This window comes from Nothobranchius furzeri, chromosome 17 (genome assembly GCF_043380555.1).
Source record: "Nothobranchius furzeri strain GRZ-AD chromosome 17, NfurGRZ-RIMD1, whole genome shotgun sequence".
NCBI lineage: Eukaryota > Metazoa > Chordata > Actinopteri > Cyprinodontiformes > Nothobranchiidae > Nothobranchius > Nothobranchius furzeri.
The window spans coordinates 56,472,738-56,493,122 of NC_091757.1; the positions used below are offsets into that span (position 1 = coordinate 56,472,738).

At 39.5% G+C, this 20,385-nt stretch overlaps 1 protein-coding gene across 7 annotated transcripts in view; it reads right to left on the bottom strand.

Annotated features, from left to right (window-relative positions):
* Positions 1 to 20,385, bottom strand: part of arl15a (ADP-ribosylation factor-like 15a) — a 177,680-nt gene that overhangs the window by 138,234 nt on the left and 19,061 nt on the right. For 5 of the 7 annotated variants that reach the window (XR_008559240.2, XM_070546227.1, XM_054731653.2 and 2 more), the window contains exon 2: positions 893 to 994. The exons of the other annotated variants lie outside the window; for them this stretch is intronic. Coding sequence is in view for 4 of the 5 variants with exons in the window: in XM_070546227.1 (XP_070402328.1) it covers positions 893 to 994 (102 nt within the window). In the remaining variant the exon portion in view is untranslated. The remainder of the gene's footprint in view (positions 1 to 892; positions 995 to 20,385) is intronic. 7 annotated transcript variants of the gene reach the window in all.

Here is a 20,385-nt window from a genome sequence, read left to right on the forward strand (position 1 = left end):
GTATAAGAAATATAAAGAAGATCAAGCAGGCTGAGGGGATATTAATGTGTAGACTACCACTATACAAAGTATATGACTAAATCCCACACAGGAAGTGCACGACTAAAGCAAATAGACTCCATATGTCGTTTCTACTTCAAAGAAGTAAAAAAAATCCCTTCATACAACCCCTTATTCTTTTTTGACAGAAAGGATCATTTAGTGACGCTACAATAATTCACTTCCCTCACTCAACACCTGACGCACACAAAATATGAACCAATATGTAGAAACTGTTGGAGAAACATGGAAAACCAGAGCCAGTTTACATTATGAAGTAATTCTGGAGCAATGTTTTATCTCAATTATCTTAAAATGGAAGAGTGAGTATTTAATCACATGCATATATATATATATATATATATATATATATATATATATAATATATATATATAATTAAAAATCAATAAGATGTGATAAAAATGTCAGCCAATAAGATGAAGGTGAATGTTTTATATTGCAAGAATTACATAAACAACTAATGTAAAATTGCACATAAAATAAATATATAAGGCAGCATATTTACACCATGTGAGAGCGGTGCAACATCCTGCTGGGATCCAGATAAAACACGCGCAAAGAACGTAGTAACAAAACCTTAACCTGGAGAGGCGATGGACACAAGAATAAAATAACAATAAAAGGCACGCACGCACACACACACACACACACTGCTTAGAGTGGAGCCTGATGGGCAGATGTTCAGCGTATGCAAGTATTGCGCAAAGAAGCTTTCAGAAACAACTAAGCACAGAGGGAAACATTTACTTAGTCAAAGACAGGAAAGAATAGTCAGAGACCAGCAGTGCCATGATCCATCACAACCCAACCCCCAGACAGTGAGCAGCGCAACCTGATTCAGAAGTAGCCTGTCTGTCCTTCCTGAGGCCTGCTTCCATTCAGATGAAACTGTGTGATGGGATAATATCTCCACATCAGGAAGGGATGCAAGGATCTACAACAGGAGAAATATGATGGCCTTTAGTGGAAAGATGGTAGACGTTCAAGGAAAATTTTTGTTTGACATCGGTTCCAATTTTGATCAAACTACAGAACGTAATCGATCTGAAACTACGACAGCATTAAATGAAGTTAAAATGCTGTGCTAGCTTGTTTTATGTATTCAGAATATTAAAGATGTCTGAAAAAACAAAACTGCATTTACCTTGTTTAACACAGGCAGCTTGATGTGTCTAATATGGCATACCAGTAAGTCGGTGCTGTCACTGATCAGCTTTCCTATGTAATTTAGTAATGTTCTACTGGCCACACACAAACGATCGTTCTGAGAAAAGCTGGTAAAACACGTCATAGGCATCGACACTGTAACCTAAACATTTCATGGCCCAATCCACTTCAGCACTGATAATATTTCAATATTGATCATGGTAATACTAACATCAGAACAGTATTCATTTGAGGAAATATTTTCCTTTTTTTGTTTTTTCTCTCGTGACGAATGAATCTTTGCAAACAAAACTAAACTAAAACATATACTTTGCTCAAGACAAAATTATTATAAATACTGATCAACAGTTTCGTTGACAAATAAAAGACTACAATGAAAATTGACAGTAATGAAAATTCAATCAGACCACAGAAAAGATGGGAGAACGGAAAAAACCGGAACAGGCACCATTTACATGGCCATCAGGTAATGACATTTTTCAACCTGCACGGAAAACATAGTGCTGAAACTGCTCATGTGTTCAACGACATCTTTTTGGCTTTAGATTCTCGGTTCCATGTTGTTCTGGTTCTTCTCAATCTATCTGCGGCCTTTGACACGATCAATCACAACATCCTGATCTCCAGACTCCATTTGTGGGCTGGCATCACAGGGTCTGCCCTTGACTGGTTCAGGTCGTACTTCTCCAACAGGATCTTTAGAGTTATGCTGGATGAATAATTTTTTTTTTTTTTAATAAAGCATCTTCCTGCCACCAATCAAGGCAGCCCAAGGTGCTGAACACAACACAATACAGATTGAATATAGATTGAATTAAACCAAGCAAAAGTTTTCAGTGAAGCCCAATCCTTCATCACATTCAGTCTCCCTCTGGGGGTCCCTCAAGGTTCCATCCTCGGACTATTACTGTTCTCCCTGTATATTCTGCCTTTAGGAGTCCTTTTTAGACAGCATGCAGTTTCCCATCGCCTACCGTATTTTTTGGACTATAAGCCGCTACTTTGTTCCCACACTTTGAACCATGCGGCTTATAATGAGGTGCGGCTTTATGAAGATTTTCCTTCACCTGCCAGGGGGCGCTTTAGCAGAAAGTGAAACAGGTGGAAGTCAAAAGTGGAAATCGAAGAAAGTGCTCATTTTAATTTAGCACATGCAAGCAGCACGACGAAGAATCTTTTTCAAATCCATACCCCCCACAGATCACAACATGCCCTATAGGTTATAAATTGTAAGTCGCTTTGGATGAAAGCGTCTGCCAAATAAATAAACATAAACATATTCGAGTGCGGCGTGTGTGTGTGTAGAAAACCTTTTTTTTTGGTTGGTGCGGCTTATATTGAGGTGCTCTCTATACTCCGGAAATTACGTTATATGCAGATGATTGTCAAATCTACTTCTCTCTCAAGCCAACTGACTTCTCTAAACCTCTGCTTTACTGTAATCTTAACGTCAAAGAGTGGCTGGCTGAAAACTTTCTCCATTTAAACAACTCCGAAACTAAGGTAATTGTTTTCAGTCCAGATAATGTTAGAGTTGCTCTGTCACCTGACCTCCACTCTCTCTTCTCTCTCGTGACCAAGACTGTTTCCAACCTAGGGGTGAAATTGGACACGGGCTTAAAGATGGACGCTCAGGTTAACAGCACAGTGAAATCTCGTTTTTACCACCTCAGGTGCATTTCCAAACTCAAGCCTATTCTGAGTAAACGCCATCTAGAATCCGTGGTCTACGCCGTCATTACGTCCTGGCTCGACTATTCTAACGCCTGCCTTTATGGCACTAGCAAAGCAGCTCTGTCCAGACTCCAGCTGGTTCAGAATGCAGCAGCAAGGTTCTTGACTGGAGCCAATAGCAGACTACACACTACACCAATTCTCCAATTCCTTTACTGTTTGCCGGTTCAATTTAGGATTAATTTAAAAATTCTTTTAGTTTTTAAAACTCTGAATGGCCAAGCCCCTTCTTACCTGAGGTCTGAGAATCAGCTCCTCATTACGGTTCCTAAGGCACCCTTGGAAGTCCCGTGGTGAAAGGGCCTTCTCTTGATGTCACAAAAACTATGGAACTCTCTGCCCTTCGACATTAGGCGGATGCCTTCAATCGCAGCTTTTAATCTCCCCTAAATCTGATTTTAGTATCAAGCCTATCAGTTTACCTTCATCCCATTAATTGCTTTATTTTACTTCTGTATATTTTAAGGTTTTTAACTGCCCGTTTGGTTTTTAGTCCTTTCTTTGCAAACCTGGTTTTAGTATTAAGCCTTTAGGTTTTCCCCTTTCCATTGCATTGCCTACATTTGTGTATGTTATGGTTTTGTCTGGTTTTAGTCCTTCTTTTTAACTGTACTTACAAATTTTATAATTTGTCTGGTTGTTTTTGTTGTGCAGCGCTTTGGTCAGCTGCATGGCTGTGTTGAAAGCACTTAACAAATAAGATGGTATGGTATGGTAATTCTTACCTTTAGTTTACCTCCTTGCATTATAAGAGCACACTTTTAAATGTTTTGATAGTTTGATGTAATTTCCTGTCATGTTGCCAAATATTACTGCACAGTTATTAGAGACACAATCAAATTCTCAAATAAAATGTGTTCCACTCCGGTACAGTAGGTGGCGACATGCACTCTTTCTTGTTACCATTCCTCCGGTTAGGTTATAGCAACACAAATGGTAAACAAATGTTGGTGGGAGAGAAGCAGACGAAGTTAAAAAGGATATGCACAATGGCTGAAAAAATGGACAACAATAATGCTGCAGCACAGCTTATTTGATACGTACTATACTGTTTGATGGTGTTAAACGTGCTACTTTGTGGCGATGATGTTATCCAAAACCGCTTCTGCGGTGTCGTCACTTCCAGAAGTACCGGTATCATCTTGACAAAGCCGTATACATGCAGATGCAGTTGGTTTTCTACCATTTAATCTGAGTGCTTCAGCACAATTAGAACCAGTTCGCCTTCTGCAAGACTAACGTTTATATGCTTTAAAAAAAAAGATGTCAGTTCATTTAGGGCAATAGTTCAGTTTTCTGATGCGCATGTAAACACACTGACTGAAGGGCTTTGCTATTGACCCTTTGCACCGACGTCACCTAATCACGTGGGTCCACCATGCTGGACGGCAAAAGCATGTAAACAGTGAGCGACACGATTACTACACAAAGGGAAAAGTAGAGCCTGAAATTGTTTTTACGATCAAAACAAAATCAAAACTCCTCCATCATTCCTTCAACTAGTTCATGCCCAGTTCAGTTATCAGAAGAAGTAGCGCATCTAGCGGGGCTCATAGAGAGCGGTACGTTAACTAGCTTACCAGCGTTAGCTTACGTTCTCTCTGCAGCTGTTCACCGATGTAAACATGTTGCTGACTTTGCCTAAATTCACCCCTCTGGATTTATAACTTTATGTTGTAAACGGCGTTTCACTTTACACCAAAGCTGACTGTTAAAAAGTCCGGATCCCTACCAGCTTCTGTTGCTGGTGGTGCTACCGGGTCCAGCTGCTGCTCTCACACCGGAATGAGAAGATCTCTGAACGCCGACGCTCATATAAATAAATAAATAACGTCATTTTAACACACGTAATCATACGTCGGAGCTTTAATATTGTTAATAATTCTCTCGCTTTACACTACAGTGGACGGAGCGCAGCCTCTGTGGTGAAATACCCGTCCATCAGGATTATCAATAACTAGTATAAACATCACATTTATCCCTGTCCCTGTCTTCCTCGTGAAATAAATGAACGTTAATCTTACCCGCTAAAAACATGTTCGCTGCAAATCTGAGGCCTGCTAGCCCGCTTGACGCTGCAGTTCATCTCCGTCCTCAGTCTCCATCAAAGTTATTAAAAAACAAAGCGAGTTGAGTTTACATCCTTGTCTGTTAGTGCAGCCGACCACTCAGCAAGCTAAAACCATTTTACTGTCAAATCAACTAAATAAAAGCCATAAAAGGCTACAAACTGGCTTGTTTTGACTAGCTTCACTGGAGTTTCTATGGGTGTAAACGGTCTTTTTGCCGTCCATCATGGCGAAGGGGGCGGTCACATGAGTGGTGTGACGTCACGTGCAAAGGGTCAATAGGATTGTATTTGGCCATTTATCAGGGATCCTGGACTATTTTGAGCCTCAACAAAGTTTCACATGCTTTATAGAGGCTCAAAGACAGTTTCCATTTGTAAAAAAAAGTTCCTCTAGGATCCCTTTAGTGCAAAGCAGAAAATTAACCTAGAATGGCTAATCTGCTAAACAAGCTAGCACTAAACTTTTTTTATGCCTCTTAACGTTCTAAAATAGTATACCTATAAATATTTTGTGGAGATTAAAAGAATAAATAATAAAGTGGTTCTGTCACATTTGTCTAAAACCCTAATCCAATAACACGAGTCGGACCAAAACCAACAATTGGGCAATCGCGTTGTCGGTCTCACCGAACCGCCGGACTTTCGCGTTTACCTGGATGCTCCACTCATTACGCTCCTGCACATTTAGCAACAGAACATCAATGGTGTGAGAGGGTTAGGACAGGGTCCCAAAAAGAAAAACTGATGTTTGAAGTTGGATAAAACAAAAGACATTTGGACCTACTAGTGAACTTTGATTTGTTTAGCACTCTCTCGTTTATTCTGGTAGTGAGCGTTCCCATATCAGGACGTGACCTAGGGATGACAGCCGATGGGAGGGGTGAGAGTTCTGTGACGAGTTCTGTTTAGGTTCAAAAGCTAGCTTGTTTTGCAGATTTGCCATAGCAGTTTTAAATGTTCTTAATAACTAAAGGCCCAGCAATCCTCAAAGGAGTGTAAATAACCAGCTGCCTCTCAGCTTTAAACTAAAATCATCTCAGGTTCATAAATTAAGACGTTGTAGATGTTTTGGGTTTGAAAATGTTGTTATGCATGGAGTTTAGGTTGTGAATGACTGTTCAGCTACTACCACCCCAAATTTTATTGCACTGTCAGGGGCGTGTCAAGGGAGTGGCCTGGGGTAGCACATGCCACCCTTAGAATCTGACTGGCCACCCCACTAAGTTCCAGTTTAAATTGACTTTACATTGTCGACAAAAGGCTTGGGTTGTAAACTCCAAAATAGTGTGTGGTTGCATGCACCTTTCACCTTGTTTTCTAGCCCAGGTATGTAGTATTAATATTATTTAATATTTTTTCATATTCACATACATAATATTTAGAGTCCCACTCAACTCCAGCCGGTGGCAGTAATGCAACAAGAAGTGACTTGCTAACCACCACAAAAGTAGAAGATGAAGAGGGGAAAAAAAGGTGATAGTGCAATATGAAACTCAAAAAGTCACTAGAAAGTAAATAAATAAATAAACGATTTGTGTAAATAAATAAATAAGCATAACCATTGGTGCCACCCATGAATAAACAAGTGCCTCACATGGGCCACCCCATTTTAAAAGTCATGGACACGGCTCTGTGCACTGTAGCCATTGTAGCTCTGCTGTAGTGGACATCTTGAATCAGGTTGACTTTAAAAAAAGTATCCATTATAAATGTGCATCCAAAATATAACTACTGAGACTCATTCAGATCTGTTTGGTGTTTCATGAGATGTTAATTGCAACACACAAACACACATACACGGGTATCGTCACCCGATTAGTGTAAAAAAATAAAAAATAAAAAAAGGAAACCGAAACCAAACCAGACTTTATGACTGCGTTTGTTAAAGCTACTTAAAAGAACAAACATTAATTTGACTAAACAAATTCAATTTGCTGACTAATATTTAATTCATATTCATTAATAATAAGACGAACTTAAATGCTGTCGCTCATTTTGTTCAAAAACAATACCAATAATAAATAAATGACCCTTACTGACACCTGGTTGAACATGTTTTTTTGTTTTTCTACTATACCAATGGAAACAAAAAGTAAAAATATGTTGCACAAAATTAAAAAACATGTGGGTTTTGTTTGATGTGAATTAACATTAAAGTTTCTGAATTTGGCAAGAAAAAAGTTTGTTTTATGGAAATAATCATTTGATAGTCAGCTGTGATTTTAATGAGTAAAACAATGATTGAATGGCTCCACCTAGAGGACAAGAGAGTAACTTGTGCCAGAACTTAAATTAAAATGTTCCAACTTCTGCCTCCCATGATGCATTTTGCTTTTTGGGTTTTTTACCCTTGCCTTGCGTGATTTCTGTTTACAGCAACTTTCTGGAAATGCTCAGATTTCCTTGGGAGTCACTGAGAATGAATGAGCTCATCAAACCTGATTATATTTTAAAAGATTCATTCGTGATCAAATAGTCGTTAGCAACTTTAGCTGAAACATTTACCAACTTGATAAGTAGTTTACTTCCTGAATGTGAATAAGTCATTACTCAAACACAAGTATTGATTTCATGCTCTCTGCTGTTTGAACAGAAGAATTTCCAGTTTTTTCCACCTTCTATCGTTTGAAACCATATCCTCCCGAGGAGCTTTCAGAGAAAGGATTGCTCCATATAAATGCATCAGTATAGCTTCACTGGGCTGAGCTGAGAAAATATTAGAGGATTAATAAATGACTAAAATATTTGAAAGTATATTAGAATAATTTAGACCATTGGAGGGAGATTTTTAAGTGGTGTTTTTTTAAACGTTACAGATAAATATGCAAAGAAAAGATCATGTTCTCGCTCCCTCTCACATTACTTGTTGGCAGAAATCTGATAAAAACTATATATTGGGTATTATTTAAGCAGTAAGCTAATTATTTCATTATCTGTTCCCATTCTAGCTTTTTTAAAACATGTCCCTGGCGAAGTGAGCACTGAGCTATACAAATTAACCTTTTATGTTGTTTTATAAATTAATTACAGACATTTAGACGGTTTAATAGTTGTTTAATGAATTTCAATTGCAATATTAATCACTATTATTATTATTATATATCATTTTAATCCTCATCTTTCAATCAATCAATCAATCAATCAAAGCTTTATTTATAAAGCACCTTCCGCAACCCTGTCAGGAAGCCCAAGGCGCTGAACACTGTACAGTACAAAGTCAAATAAAGTGAATAAATCAGAAAATAAAAGCAATTCAAATTACAGATTACAAATTAAAAAAAAGGTGAAACATTCTAGTAGAAGACAAATGTGTAAAACAAGGGAAAAATTGAACCAATGAAGACTGTGAGATAAAATCAACATAAATGACGGCCTAACTCGAATACATTCAGGGAACGCCAAGCGGAGGAGGTGTGTTTTTAGGCAGCTCTTGAAGACTGGCAGAGATGGGGACAGCCTAACTGAGGGTGGCAACTGGTTCCAAAGTGACGGTGCTAGGACTGAGAAAGCCCGGTCCCCGCGAGTACGACACCTAGAACGAGGAACAACGAGCAGGCCTTGGTCAGAGGAGCGCAGAGCGCGTGATGGGGAATGTCTGTCCAGGAGCGTGGCCAGATAGGGGGGAGCACCACCCTGGAAGAAATTCCTCGTGATATTTGCCATTTATAACGATGTGCTCGTTTCTTTATTTGCACATGCTCAAAAAGCACCTCGTCTGTCTGTCCGACATGATCTCTTGCACTCTGATCAAATTTAGTGGTGTTTTGAGGACTCTATATCTGTATTAATCTATATTTTAAATTATGGAGTGATTTTAACAGATTAATGTCTTCATATTATAATTTTTTTTAAATTATCTCCAATTTTTTCAATTCTTTGTTCCCTTAAATATCACAAAAAATCAACCCAACACAAACAAGAGTCCTTGTTTGTATGCATTCCCATTTTTCACATAAACTTATATTTCTTGAGTGAGTTAAAAATACTGGCCTGTTTGTTGTGTTTGAGGACATTTAAATTCAGAGTCTCAGGTGAGCTCTGACTTGGTATTAAAAAGTGTAACAAACAACAAAAACCCTGCAAGATTCAGATGAGCAGAATAAAATCAGCGGGCTTTAAACAGCTAATTATAATCGTTGCTGCTGCATCTTGGCCAGATTGTCGTTGAAAATTAGAAAGAGTTCTCAGTCGACTCATGCGGTTAAACACAGAAATAATGAAACAGCAGCAAAGTCTGTTTAATTCCAACAGAGGGCGCTATTCCTCTTTCTTTAGAGTCTAATCTTGCATAGACATTCCTAAAGCATGTCTAAACCAGGCTTTTCCTGACAGGAGGAACTTTACCTATGAGGTATGTTCAGGCACATTAGGAATCTGCATTAATCCTGAATGGAACAACAAACTATAATATTTCAATGTGAATGACGGGTTCTGTGTTGTAGCTGGTAAAAACCAGCACAACTAGATGAGAGCAGCGACATATAACATCATTTAAATGACCTAGAGCTTCTATATAACTAAATGAAGCACGTATCTATATAACGTACATTGTCCCTCTTTTCACTTATATTAACGTCACATGAATTATAGCAACTTCATTAAAATTACATCTAAAATGGACTAAATTAAAATAAATCACTGGAAGGAAAATAGTAAACATTCATTAATTCAAATCAAAGGATCAGGAGACAGATCCATACCGCCACCGCCCACATGATTTTACACTTCCTCCACATAACGACAGAAATATCTGCACTCAGTAAAAAAGAGGAAGCCCCTTTCAAATGGGACTGAGTCACTCTCTCATCATTCATATCAAAGAGGATTACATCTGTGGGTGGATCAGGCCTCAGTGGACACAGCGTTCGCCACATGATGTTGTGCAACATCATCATCTTACAGGCAGGCCAGTTCGATTCAAACGCTCAGCTGTGGGGTCAAGAGATCCATTAAGAAAATGTGTGGTGAAAAGAAGACCTGCCACTGAGTTATTGAGGAAAATGGCTGAAAAATCAATAAATAATAAGTCGAGAACAACTCAAATGGGATCTGAGAGAGATGGTGAAAAGGTTTCATGTCCAACACGTGTTTATACCAAATCATATTTACAGTAGTCACCGCTAATGCTCAACAATAAAGACCTGATTTAAGGACACACGTCAGCAGAGACCTTTGTTTGTTAGCCATTGAATGTTTATGTTTAGCTCAAAGCATCTATAAAAGGTAAATTAAAAAAATCTGCATCTGGTGATCAGAATCAGCAGATATTCACATTGATCAGCCTATAAATGGAGATCTGACTTTCTGAAACACAAAACTCTTAAAAAATGTGTGTTTTACCAGGTAATAAACACAGTCTATAGGTATTCATTCAAACTGACGATGACAGATTGTTTATTTTAATCAGAAATTGGGGCTCTTTCAGATAAAAGCAACAAATCAGAGCTGTACAAGAACCAGGAAACAGTATTAGCCATCAAAACCAGAATCCAGGCATCTTTAGTAGGCACAAAAAGACAGAAAAGAGGTAAAAATGCTGATAAAGAACGAAAGAAAATGTTGTATTTTTATATTTATTTGTGAACAGGAAGGCACGGTCTCTCAGCTTTACAGCCTAAACAGTTTTAAGAGCATCAGAAACTGATTATGATGCTGAGAACAGCAGAGACATCAACTGAAACATGAGACAGCCAGTGAGCTAATTACGTAAGAATACCACAGCTTAACCAGCAGCACAAGCATGAGGGGCTATGTTTCTTCTTAGATGACTTAGATAAACACACAAATTACCTGCTAACAGGAGAAGTAAAGGAGGGATTCTGTGGGTTCATGTTAAAGCAACACTAAACTGGTTTAACACTTTAAAGTCTCTTTCCGGAGTATTTCTTTTATCCGACGGCACCATCTAGTGGCTGACAAGCATATCACACAAAAGTCTGTTGCTCTGTTTTATTTAAGATGGCGACTTCACGTTTCTTGTTTATAAATGTGCTTCTGTAGCAACAAACAGAGCTAAAACACGCTCTTCTACAAGTATTATTCTGATGTCATGTTGTGTTTTCATATATTTATACTTTAAAACTTTCTTGTCTGTGAAAAGTTCATCAGCTCTGCATCAGCCAAGGTACCCCTTAAATTTGAAGCATCTAAGCGGTAGTCTAACGCTATTGGTTAGTTCTGGTCGGCGCTCAGTTTCCTATTACACGGAGCTCTGTGGGGCAGGGGCGTGCTTAGCACAAAAAAATAACGTATTGCTTACATTATATCACGGTGCATGAAAAGACAATCACTTTTACAGATTTCTGAAAAACCATACATCATTTCTAAAAGTACAACACTCCGGGAAGCTAGTTTACGCTAGGGATGCACATTCACTAAATTTAGTCGGTTAACCGGAAACCAACCAACCAGCAAAACTATTTTACCCGGTTACAACATTAATGGCAATTAACCCATTAACTACGTACATCCCTACTTAAAGAGGGATGATTACTTTGATTACTTCCTAACTTTTTCAGAAAGTATTTCCAAAGAGCTTATAATTATACACATAGCAACTTTTGATCAACCCATATCAATTTCAGATTTAAAATAATGTATTGATGTAAACCACACCCACTAATTTCCAAATAATAAATATGAGGTGCATTCATCTGTGTATCTCCTTTGATCCGCATTAGTGATGTTTTCAGCACCAGAACAATGAAGCAAAGGAACAGATTCCTGAGTTTATGTTAGTAATTTTATTTATTAGATGCATCTGACCTGTTCTACTTTTTTCTGAAATGAGATCAAATCAGTGCTTCTGTGGGTCGTCTCCTCTCTGCACTAGAAACATGTACTTTATTATAATGTTCACTGTAATGCATCTTGATGTTCTCGACAAATAAATTAAATCAAAGATATTGATCAATATTGCCAAATATGTACATTTGTGTTTCAGTCATTTTTATACTGGCTTAAAAATACTTCATTAAGTCTACTAAGCAGGGGTGTAGAAGGTGTTTAACAGGGCCAGCCCAGTAATGGTCTTGGACCAAAATAAAGGGGGAAAAAGAAGATGTTTTTCCAGACGCCAAGAAAAATTAAATACCAAATCCCCCTGCAAAGTGTGTCACTGAGAGTTTAAAACTGAAATTATTCTTGTGCAAATATTGTTGTATTCACCTTTAATACTAGTTATTAAAATGCAGCAGTTGCTAGATTGGTGCTGATCAAAGTGGAGTGCATCAAATAAAACAATATTAACATAAAGGTGAGACATGTCCTAATCCACCCCCCACCCCACCACCACCGCTGGAAAAATTCCTAGGGGAAACACTGGACTGTAAAATAAGAAAAACAAATAATCAATGAAAAAGTTATATCATGTTTTCTTCGCCATGATTTGGATGAAATATTTTGGGACGATCAGGGCAGAGAAACCTTTGTTGTCTTTCCCGAGGTTACAGTTGCATTTGCTGTATAAATCTTATCTGTTTCTCTCAAGTTTCCAGTTAAATCCCTCCCTTTCCTTTCCCAGAAACATTCCAACCTGTCTCATGTACAGTTTAACCTCCTAATGCTTAAAAAAGAACTGCAACTACAAATCTTCACCGAATTTACTCTAACTTGATAAACATCATCAACACAAATGGTTGGGGGGGTGAATATGACATTGGTCCACACTGCCAGCCGTTACATTTCCAACAGAAAGTTCTCTTGATCGTTTGCCTCGAAACCAGAGCTAAAAAAGCTTCCTGATCATTACCATAACAAAATAAATCGCTAAAGACCAGCAGTCTGGAATTAGGAAACGGTGCTCGATAGTTGTTGGGTGACCTTTGGTGATCTTTCAGCTCTTTTAGTTCCAGTATTAGGTTCTTTTGAAATGTGGGATATTCATGGCCCCGGATAGGGCAACAGCTGCTCCCATCCTGTCTTTCAAAAGGACGGAAGCAGGTTGACAATGTATTCTGCTTAGATACTGTGGGAAGAAATTATTATTTACTGTGTGAAAGCAATAAAAAAAAAGAAAAACAATCAGTTTTTATGAGGCCCCAATGGTTTAAAAACAATCAGGATATAAAAAAATACACAAAGTTTAAACTATAAAGGATAATTCAAGAATAATTTTGAGTTATGCGTTTGAGTCAAAGTATGTCTTAATGATTAAATGACTCTAAAATGCTCTTCCTGAACACAGGAAGGCCTTTTCCAGCTTTAAACACTTTATTTTTAGTTTAGCATTGGAATTTCCCTTAAAAGCTTTAGTTCTATTGTTTTGTCAAATATTATTTTTATGGTAAGATTAGATAAAATATTTGACACAAAGTTTTTTGTGATGATCTAATTTGTTGAACGATTGTTTTATTTTCTTTGGTTGTAAAGTTGCTGTTAACAGTTGCACATCACAGAGGGACGTTCTGTGCAGGAGACATGTTATCTTAGCTGGACGCAGACGATCCGAAACGTACTGGAGAAAGAAATACATAGTGAGAATGGCTTTTTTTCCGTTTCAGCACACTGGGAACAAGGTGCTGTTGGGTTGGTATCAACTACATTCGTGTGTTGATGTTCCTACAAAACAAACCAAAAGCACAAAACAAGACAGAAACTACGGAGCGGACGCTCACAGCTACATTTATACACCAACATTCCTTTAATACTTTAAATGAACTCTGGAGCGAATGTCACAGTCGTGTGTGAAATCAGAAGCCCCTCGATGAACCCTCTGTGACTGCTGATTAATGAGGAACATCAAGAGTAGGGCTGCCACAAGCAATTATTTTAATAGTCAACTAGTCACCTTATTTATTTAATAGGGACAGTGCATATTAAAGGGACTTTACAGAGTTTTTAATTTTTATGCTCGCGATCGCCCCCTCAGGCCAAAAGCGTAACGGCAGCTTCAATAGTAGCCTCGTACACGAGGTGCGCATGCTGTACGTGCACAGTGTGTGTGTGTGTGTGTGTGTGTGTGTGTGTGTGTGTGTGTGTGTGTGTGTGTGTCGGAGGACAGAGGCCAGGAGAACACGCAGCTAATTAATTAAATAATTTGGTTCTGTAGCTTTCTCTTCAGCACAGCCGACAAAGGTTTATGATGGGTCAGTCCTCCTGCATGGTAAAAAATGGTAAATGGCCTGTATTTGATATAGCGCCTTCTAGAGTCCTGAAACCCCCCAAGGCGCTTTACAACACAACCAGTCATTCACCCATTCACACACACATTCACACACTGGTGGGGATGAGCTACAATGTAGCCACAGCTGCCCTGGGGCGCACTGACAGAGGCGAGGCTGCCGAGCACTGGCGCCACCGGTCCCTCCGACCACCACCAGCAGGCAACGTGGGTTAAGTGTCTTGCCCAAGGACACAACGACAGCGACAGACTGAGCGGGGCTCGAACCTGCAACCTTCCGATTACGGGGCGAGCACTTAACTCCTGTGCCACCGTCGCATGCTCAGATCATTCCCTTCCCTTGCTTGAAAAATTGTTCCAAAATGAAAGTTGAACCCACATCGTTTTTATCTGTGAATTCAATGCCGTTCGGCGAGTCTCAAATAAAAATTTGGGCATCTTACTGTAAAAAAAATATACCATTAATGTAAAAAAGAAACTCTAAATAAACTATGTTCACATCCAGTTTCAAACACGGGTCTTCTGCACGAAAGTCCGACGTTTTACTAGGTGAGCTAAAGCGCCAGTGACGTCCCTTGTATCTGTAACGTTTATATCCTTGATGACAGCTGAAACAACGTCAAACCAAAGAACGGTTCGGAGTGAAAATGGCTATTTTGTTGCTAATTAGCAGGAAATATCTAGAAGAAAGTTCTACAGAAAGTAGCTAAGGGTCCTCAGAAATGTAGCTAGCTTTGTCACTAGGCGTTAGGAACAGCGACAAAGTGGCACTGCCTCTCTCTCTGCTGCTAAAGCTACTGATAGCAAATGCTACGGGCGATGCCTGAGCGTGAACGCGCATGAAGCAGCCTGCTCGACCCGAGCATCTCTCTTTTTCTGTGATTTTACAGAAAAACAGGCAATCACAGTAAAAATGCCAGGGCTCATTCTACAGGACCAGGGCATTGCAGGAGAATGTATGAAGAAGACATTTATTATTTCTATACATGTTTTGGCTGTCAAACTTCCACAATGCCCCTTTAATGAACTTCAACAGTAAATTGCATCAGTAAATAGGCCAGATTGTAGCACCAGTGCTAATTTACATCTGCAGTCCCTAGGCAGGTAATAAAAGCAGTAAAAGAAAGGAAAGTATTTATTTAAAAATAGGAAACTAGGAAAAACAGGAAGAAAACACACAAAACACCACTGTGAGGACAAATTACTGATGGATACAGGTTTGTTTTCCTTCAACCATTGTCTTTGTGGCCCCCAAATCGCACACGCACTTCACCCCACGCAGGAGTGGGATCTGTGCCATCTAACAAACTCTTCCATTGCGGAGTACCTTTTTTAACACTAACATAGCTGTATACAATAAATCATTAGTATTTGTAACATTAGCGCAAATACTTGTCAGATGTGTGCTGATGGTAGTAATAAGATCGTCATCACTACTGTTTTGGCTAAAGCTATAAACACAAGTAACTCCCGGCTGATTTCAGTAGCTAACGAGAGGTAATAGCTTACAGAGGTGACTGCCCGTTGTCCTCCGCCACGTCGTGCCTTTTTTTAAGGTGTTCGAGCATCACTGTTGTGCTCTCGTGAAAGGAGAGTTCTACTTTGCAGATTTTGTATTGTACGTGCTTGTTCTATCTTTGTAAAATGCTCCCAAATCTTTGAGCTACGTTACCGGCTCATCATGATGTCTTGTTATGTCGGTGGCGCGATGGCTGACTCAGATGGCCACTACTGCGCATGTGCCTCAAGCAGAAAGGCGGAAAGCACCCGGCAAGATGACAAAAAAAACAATGCTTCATAGAATAAACTACGTCGACTATTAAATTTATTGTCAACTATTTTGTTAATCGACGTCATCGTGGCGAATAAACCAATCATGGCAGCAATCAAGAGAATGTAGAACCAAGGAAGAAAAACAATCCTCCTCCCTCAATGACAGGCCTTCCAGTGGATGCATAAGCGGCGCGTAATAGATGCATTTTCACCGCTACATTAGCAACACGTCCCTTCCCAGAGCTTCAAATAGGCAGGGACTGTGTTGCTGTGTTTCGGATTTGCAGACGTTCTGTGTGGCTTACGCATCAATTAAACAAGAGAAGAATAGATCTAGTGACAGACACGGAGCACATTGAAGAACACCCCACAGGAAAAAGTCCGATGATTTGAAACGTTTATACACCCAAGACTGTCGGAGTACAAAATACGCAGCAAACATTTTATGTGAGTCGGGAAATTACAGGAAATGTGAGTTTAGAGGTGGTGCCTGGAGAGGTGGAGGACAAATGTGTCTGCATTAAAAAGTCTCTAAAATACATAAACAATATAAACACAGAGACATGACTGTAATGATGGCAGGATGTGCCAGAAAAGCGCTACGCCCTCTGGTGCCCTGGAGGAGAATTACTTCACAACACTGAAATGCCAGTAGAGGAGTTTAAATGGAAAACGTCTCTATCAATACGTGTACGTGCGAGAGCAAGCGTGCTGACGGAGACGCATAAACTAGCTTAAGACATGGGAGTCCATAACTCTCAAGACGTTGGCCAAAATCAAAAAGTTAAAAGTCCTCACAGGACACAAAATAATATTTTTTTTTTAATGCAGACATTATTTTATGATGTATTATATCAAAAAAGGCCTAAATTGAACATATCAGTAAAAACTGGGGCATTAAAAATGTATACAATGATAGCATTCAGGACTAAATTGCACCGTTCTAGAAATTCAAGTGGGGCCGCATAAAAACTCTCTGAGGGCCACACTTTGGACGGGCTTGCTCCAAGATACCGGCTATAAAATAGCGACAGACATGATCATCCCAGGTTGCTATCACTGCATAATACCACAAAAACCTGTTTCAGCAGCAGAAAGCATGCAGTGAAGCTTCAACCATCAACAAAACAAGCTGCTGGGCAGATGAGTTTGCTCCACACCTCAGCAGTTGCGTCTCAAGCCGAAATATCATATTATGGCAAAAATACACGCACCAGGACGTTTGGACTTACAACAAAAGAATGAACCCAAAACTGAGTTCTTATTACGCCATGATGCAGGCAGTACTTAACTCATTCACTGTTTTTAATGTGTGGGCGTCGGACGAGCCCCCGCACCGTGAGAACAAACATCTCAGCTCTAAAGCCGATCTTCATCCGCGTACGTCACACGTCACGTGATCAGGAAGCAGAACATCCACGTGTTAGGAGATCGTTTTGGGCCGCTGCTGTAAAAAAAAAGGTGAGGTGCGAACCGGAAAAGCTTCTGCCGATCACAATTCAACAACGGATTATGAAAGAATGGATAATGATCGAAACGCGCGGATTCTTCCTGATGTAAGAGGTGAGTCTCCGCTTTGTTTTGGTTGTTTTGATGTCGACATCATGCTAGCGCGCAACGTTCTGTGAGTCTTAAAAAAACAGTAAAAACGGCGAGAAACGCTGGCGGCGAAGGGCTTTAGCGATCAGGAAACGGCTGGCAGTGAATGAGTAAAAACACGTGAAGACTGAAGTTCATGACAGAAAAAATTACTTGGAACCGTTTTCAGTTTTATGTGTCAAACCCAACTTTATCCATGGAAACCCAACTTTAAATAAAAAAAATAAGTTTTGGAATTTTTCTCAGAAAAACATGATAAAAGGTGCCCATTTTCTTACAATAATCCTCAAAATCCTTTGAAATATTTAAACTTGATATATCATGGCAGTTGCGATAAAGAGAAAGTCTCTCACCTCGTGTTTAAATGTGCATTTTTTCTTCAAGGACAAGTCACGCTTGCTCAAGCCCAAAGAATTAAACTGAACAAGGCGGCCCTGCGCCTGAGGGTTCGGACTTCTGTTTTTCCAGTCCATTAATTACATAATGAAAGGATCACAATGTGCGTAATCACAATCATTTAGAGTCCTAATAGTTAAAGGTCCAGAGATCAGTAGCTGTGGTACAGTCTGCATGTGCTTGCTGAAATCACGTTTTTAAAGCACCAAGAGGAAGTTAAGATCCGTGTCTGTGAGATGTGAGGGCTCATTAATCCACCACTGAACCCACATAAACCAGTGTTAGACACAACTGGACAGGATGTTGTTGCAGTGACTCAGCAGGGGGTTAAATATTTCAAATAAATCTAAGAAAACTCTATTTAGTCTTTAAAGCAGCAGCAACCGCTGTGTTTATGTGCAGAAAGAACTGGAAGTGATGGTTTCAGTTAGCAGCTGAGGCTCATACAGCAATAAATAAATCCTGAGAAATGCGGAAAAACTAACAAAAGATTCATCAAAATGTGTTTTTCGATTTTCTATCCTATTCAGACACCTGCTGTCTTGCTTTCCTCTGTTAGTTTTGGAGTCTGTTTATTACATGAACTGGTTTGAATCACTGCTTGCATCTGAGAGTATTGGGTTAACTAATGGTTGGGTGCAGGGTCCGAAATTAACACTCGCCACTCGCCAAATGCGAGCAAATTTCTCCATTTGGCGAGTAAATTTTTGAGCTCTACCTGCCACCTGGCGAGTAAATGTTTGCACCAAATGAGTTATGTTTATCAGTCATCTTCCATAGATGTCTGATACTGCTCCCGCCTGCATGCAACGTACACAAACGTACGCGAAACGTGAACGCTGCATCCAACGTCATTTCCACCTATCCCATTCAATCAGTTTATCAAGTTAGCCGTTAGCTTCATGTTAAAACTAGCGGTGAAATGTGGCGGTTTTTAACTGGAGTCAGCCAGCCTTCCAAATGAAAACTACTCGAACTGGAAGAAAAACCACCAGGACCAGTGGAAACCAGAAGATTTTGTGAAAAGTGGCGAACCGGAGATGGCGGAGTCGTGAGACAATGGCTACATTATGATGGCCACGTAGCGTTGCTGCCTTTCACAGACACTTTTTCTGCTCGTGCTGCAAACAGGATAGCCATCTATCAACTGTCCCTCAGCATTCTTCAAATATCTAAAAGATGCCCATACTTCCCACTTTGTCTTCTTTGAGGGATAATAAATGTCCTCCTGAGCACTGCCGTCTCCTCCTTTGACCATTATTTCAGCTTTAGCTTCAAGAAAGTTTTGGTTGTAAACAACAAAGTGCGCATGTGCCGCCGGCAACTTCAGCAGATGATACGGTGGCTGGTAAGGGTCACCGCGTCTACACCGCAGCCACGGTAATCCACCGAGATAATTTTTAAAAAAAAACAAGACGGTTATTATTATTGTCAACTACACCGCTACACCGGTTACCGTGACAACCCTAGCCCTGACACACTTTCAGATATTCTCACGGTGCAGCTGTGTTCTCCAGAGATCAAGGACTAAGACCCAAATGAGGCTGTAATGCTTTGGCACAAAGACGGTGTCAGAAGCAGGAGGCCAGACTTCATGGACAGAGAAAACAAGGAGTCTGACTAGATTTCAACGAAAGAGTTCATAAAAACATCTCTAAAAATAAATAAATAAATAGTAAAAATGACAAAAAAAAGTTGTTTTTCTTATTAATTGATGTTTTAATTATTTTGCCACTCTGTTTGGAATCAACATAATATGGAATAACATGCTTTAGGTAGATCTAAATCATTTAGAATTTTGGCCGGTAGATTTTCATCATCTACCAGCCAACTTGGCCGGTGAGTACAAAATTTAATTTCGGACGCTGGTTGGGTATGCTATAAGTTTGTTACATACCAAGTTAACTTGAAACATGCTGTACTGTCCTAGTTCGGTAAACAAATGTATGTTAATGTTGCGTGGATGCTGGAGCCTGATGCACATTAACTAGTAAACTTCAAAGCAGTGAGGAAACAATGAGGAATGCTTCACTTGAGTGGGATGCAAAGCCCTCATCACTTCTTTTACTGATAATAAATAATTATTGAGATGCAACATTAAGTGTTTAATACACCAAACAACTAGTTAAACTCAAATCTGCTGCCGATGCACATGACTCTACTCCAGCTTTCTGTAGAAACACATAAAAATGGTCTTAATAGGAAGTAAAGCAGACGAATAGCAAATGCAGATAGTCAGATGGAGAAATTAGGATTTAAAGCTAGGATAACAAATCTATAAAACAAGCCAGCTTTTAAATGCAAACACGGTCACAGAACACTCACCCTCCAGTCCACTATCATCCCTAGGCTACGTCCGCCGGAACCAGAACCAGAGGAAAGGAAAGAGCGCTAGACACCAGGCACTGTTTTCTACGTCTTAATGTCTTTTGTTGTCCAAGACTTTAAATGGTGTTTTTCTTCT